Below are 4,748 nucleotides of genomic sequence, written 5' to 3' on the forward strand. Positions count from 1 at the left end.
ATTTTTCGGAAAAAATCTTTGCTTGAACACATCATGGATCACAGAAGAATTAGCGAAAAAGAAACTTGTCAAATATCGTATGTGAATAAGTCGTTTGACAAAACTGATCCACACAAAAGTGAATTGATATTGCGTTCTTAGTCACATCTCGTGTTGGAAAAGTCGTCTAAGAAACGCGATCCACGCAAAGGTGATTTGACATAACCTTCCACGGCATAACGTTACGTTCTTACTCAAGCGTTCACACTCAAACCTCAGAATCGTCACTTATTATATACATCTCCTCACTTCGCCTCCGTGGAAAATAAAGCCGAATGGAAAAAGCTGGACACAGTTTTCATGTCTTTGTAGAGTACAGCTTCAAGTGAGACCACCACAGCAGATCAGAATGGCCAAGTTTCGATCGCTCTCTTTATTGTTATGGTGCTACATCATAGTCATTGTAGCCTCGCCTGCACAAGCACAAACTACAACACCGACATCAACAGTTTCCGATCCTCTGAATACCCTCTTACTTCAGGTCAAATCACATCCATTCTTTCATTCATGAATTGTTAGGTAGGATTGATGTTTATGTCACTAATGCGTATTTAGAAATGCAACTGATATGGATTTTGTTGGACGGGAAATGATGGCCTCCATAATTCAACCTTTCCAGGGCTTCAATTGGGAATCGGCCAAGAGTTCTTCTCCTTGGTATACCGTATTGAAGGGAATTGTAGACGATGCAGCGGACGCCGGCATTACAGACGTCTGGTTTCCGCCGCCCTCACAATCCGTCGCTCCTGAAGGTATGTATGTATACGGATTTGGTGGGTTTCACGTTTTTTCCAAGTAACTTTGGGTTGATTCAAAAATCCCAAAAGCCCATAAAGCATGGTGCAACTATGCGCAGATCAGAGTTTTGATGGAAGTATGATGAAATTTCCAAATTCCAGTCGTAATCTGTTTGTGTTTTGTTGTGAATTAGGTTATTTGCCAGGGAAGCTCTATGATTTAGGCTCATCCAAATACGGGAGCGAGCAACAACTAAAGGATGCCGTGAATGCATTCCACCAAAAGGGAATTAGAACGGTGGGCGACATCGTCATAAACCATCGGTGCGGGACGAAGCGGGACGATAAAGGGTACTGGTGCGTCTTTGAGGGCGGGAAGGGGGACGGCACTCTGGACTGGGGACCCTGGGCGGTCACCGTCAACGACAAACCATATGCGTGCGGCTCCGGCCAGGCGGACACCGGCGAGGACTTCGTGTCAGCCCCGGACGTGGACCACACCAATCCCAAGATACAGCAAGATTTGTCGGAGTGGATGAATTGGCTCAAGTCCAATGTCGGATTTGATGGGTGGAGGTTCGACTTCGTCAAGGGCTACGCCGGAAACCTGCTGGGCGGCTATATACAAAACACCACCCCCAAATTCGCAGTTGGGGAGATGTGGGACACCGATCGCCAAAAAGTGGTGGATTGGGTGCACTCAACGGGTGACCGAGCCTCCGCCTTCGATTTCCCTACCAAAGGGATCCTGCAGGGCGCACTGAAATCCAATGACCTCTCCAGCCTAAAGGATTCCGACGGAAAACCCGCTGGCATGATCGGCTTGTTGCCCCAGAAGGCGGTCACCTTCATTGAAAATCACGACACCGGCTCCACCCAGAACATCTGGCCCTTCCCCTCTGATAAACTGCTACAGGGCTACACCTACATTCTGACTCACCCCGGCATTCCCACCATCGTAATAATCTTCTATAATCTTTTCTTGCATTATTTACGACTAATTAAGGTGGATATTTAGTTAATTGAGAACGTTGCTTTTTAATGTGCAGTTTTATGATCATTTCGTGGACGGGAATTTGAAGAATGAAATTAAAAAGCTGACTGCCATACGCAAGAGAAATAACATAAATGCTAACAGCAATTGCAGAATTATAACTGCGGAGAGCGACCTGTACATGGCCGCCATTGACGAAAAGATTGTGATGAAGATCGGGCCGAGGTATGACGTAGGAAAGCTGGCCCCGCCTTCTCCAGACTTCCGTATCGTTGCTTCTGGGAACGACTATTGCGTGTGGGAAAAGAACAGCTCCTCCGCTGACTAAGCTCCATCGATAGCCAAGCGGCAAAAACATCTATTTGCATAACGCTGAAGAGAATAATGTCAAGTTGTGCAATGTTTGACACGTCGATAACTAGTTATCATCTTTTGCTGACTCATTATGAATATCGAGAACACTTAAATTTTGAAGTCAAGGAAAGATGCCGTATATGGCTTAATATTCTCTATTTTCTTTTATATAGATATTTCAATTTTACAGATTTATAAAAAATATTATTAAAATGCAATATTTTATTTTAATAAATAACTTTTTATACCTAACAAAATAATTTTTAATATTTCCTTTAAAAAAGTTTCTAAAATTGAAAATGTTGTTTATGCGTTAAGCTTTAATGAAAAAGGAATGTTATTATCATTTCATGGAACTTTCAAATCAAATAAAAACTATTTATTTAACTATAGAATCTTGCTAAATTACATCCATAAGTGTTTCTTTATTAGATATTAAATATTGTGCAAATGGCCTAAATTGACTAAATTTAAAATATTCTTTATTTTATACAAAATTGGATAGATGAAGTTAATAATTTTAAAATTTAATTGATTTAGTTTTTTTATTTTGGAAAGTATCACCAAGTGTTGTTTCTACTTTACTTTATACATTACTAAAACTACATTTATTTAAATAAATGTGTTAGTATATATAAGTCTATATCAATTAATCACAATCACAATTATTAATGTGATTAAAATATACTAAAAAACATTAACTAGCATTTGCGTCAAATGTTGCAAAGGAAATGTTGTAAGACATAAATTGAGGAACATCCGCAACATGGGAATGAGAAAATCTAAATAAGATGCAGAGAAATAGCAGAAATGAAATTCTAAAGATGTATAAACAAAAGTTGATTTAGGGTGCCTAAGACTATATTTTTTATTAATTATTGAATTAATATTGCATATAAATCTCATAAAATTCAACCAACTTATAATTCAAGGTTCTCATCTCTAAGTTTTACTTTGGGTCATTAACGTGGTGATGCCCAGTCTCAACCACTAAACCACACATTAACAAAAAAAAGACCGCAAAAGACTGCAAAATGTTACGATCAATGTTACGATCATTACCATAGTAAACCCAATGACTCTACACACAAGAATTTATTCTTTATTGGAAGAGCATATTGCTTACCCATATTCACAAAAAGAATGCAAGGTGGAAAGCATTTTATTGAACAGAATCTCTATTATTATAACTTATAACATTATTCCAACCAATAAAACTATTTACACATTTTGGAAGATCAAATGGAAATAAGTTTTGAAGAATTCATCAGAAAACATCCAAGATCATTGGCTCACATGATTAACGGTACCCTGTCCTATGAATCTAATATTTTTATGCACTTACAATTAAGGGAGAAAACAAGATCCAAAGAATATATACCATAGGGACCAATAAACAGTCTATTTGATAATCATTGTTAGACTCAACAAAAACAACATTACTCCTTAAATCCTTCACTGTCAATGTAAATGTTATACAACACAAGGTTCATGATGTTGTCAATCAAACAATAGCTCTGATCGAGAATGCCACCAGATTCCTTCAATGTAATCTGTGATTAATGCACCAAACATAAGTGTACCAGTTGCAACGACTTATATCGTTTTACTAATGTTGTCATGTCAAAATCAATGTGATACAATTAATTCACCTTTAACCAAAATCTCATTGCAATTTCTATACAAGGGTGTCTGTCCTATCATTACAAATTTTGACTAAAATAACTCATGATGTTTTCAATCAAGCAATAGTTCTGATCGAAAATGCCACCAGATTCCTTCGATGTCATACAGTGATTAATGCACCAAACATAGGTGTACCAATTGCAACAACTTATATCATTTTACTAATGTTGTCATGTCAAAATCAATGTGATACAATTAAGTCACCTTTAACCAGAATCTCATTGCAATTTCTATAAAGGGTGTTTGTCCTATCATTACCCATCTTGACTAAAATAACTTTAGTGCTCACTGTTAACACTTGGACCACAATTTGTAAGTATGATGTAGTTTTGTAGAACAAATCTTCCACAGTAGCCTCAAGAAAGGATGCAGATTAGTGTTGGATTGTTTGTCTTGGATAAGCTTAAACTGTGCATACATAATTCACTCATACCAAGGGATAGTTGAAAGCTTAGACATTGCCAACTCACAGAAGTTGCCTCAGATTTGTAAGTTCAGATATTTGTATTTGTTTGCAACAATTCTCCGGACTTACCCTCAGAATTATGCCAAGACTTTAACCTTAAAAATGTGCCAAGCATTCTCACTATAATAATTGATTAGAACGAAATGGTTTTACATAAATTTACTAGCATAAAGCCTCCTACACATAGGTATTGCATGGATACTTACAGTGTGGGGTGGAAGCTAAGTTTTACAAATATGAAAAAAAAATCTTGAATATGGTGTTTTTTTAATTACTAATAGATCAAAGGCTAAGGTAGATAGCAATTTTTAATATTCATGAAACCTAGGTGGAAGACATATTTGTCTCTTTATGTAACACTAATCAAATGTAATGGAAAACAATAATGAAAAATAAACAGTCAATATGGAGAAAGAAAAGAAACATGCCATAGAGCAAACGTAACTTGTATGAATGGCATGCTTGTCAAATC

General features: G+C 37.1%; 1 protein-coding gene across 1 annotated transcript; it reads left to right on the plus strand.

Annotated features, from left to right (window-relative positions):
* The first annotated feature begins 269 nt into the window (after nucleotides 1–269).
* On the plus strand, nucleotides 270–2,282 carry LOC149157717 (alpha-amylase isozyme 3D-like). Its single transcript, XM_089435979.1, has 4 exons — nucleotides 270–520; nucleotides 659–791; nucleotides 971–1,734; nucleotides 1,826–2,282. Exons 1-4 carry the CDS (start codon nucleotides 389–391, stop codon nucleotides 2,096–2,098), a joined length of 1,302 nt encoding a protein of 433 aa, XP_089292105.1. The 5' UTR covers nucleotides 270–388; the 3' UTR covers nucleotides 2,099–2,282.
* Nucleotides 2,283–4,748: the final 2,466 nt, after the last annotated feature.

The sequence above is a fragment of the Pinus tabuliformis genome, chromosome 5_2 (genome assembly GCF_031772625.1).
Source record: "Pinus tabuliformis cultivar Carrire ecotype Pingquan chromosome 5_2, CPIR1, whole genome shotgun sequence".
Taxonomy (NCBI): domain Eukaryota; kingdom Viridiplantae; phylum Streptophyta; class Pinopsida; order Pinales; family Pinaceae; genus Pinus; species Pinus tabuliformis.

Bases quoted from the DNA above. Each gene is read 5' to 3' on its own strand.
- LOC149157717 (XM_089435979.1), top strand. From the start codon at position 389: ATGGCCAAGTTTCGATCGCTCTCTTTATTGTTATGGTGCTACATCATA. The intron at 521-658 runs GTCAAATCACAT...CAACCTTTCCAG, and splicing joins TGAATACCCTCTTACTTCAG to GGCTTCAATTGGGAATCGGC. The intron at 1,735-1,825 runs GTAATAATCTTC...TTTAATGTGCAG, and splicing joins ACCCCGGCATTCCCACCATC to TTTTATGATCATTTCGTGGA.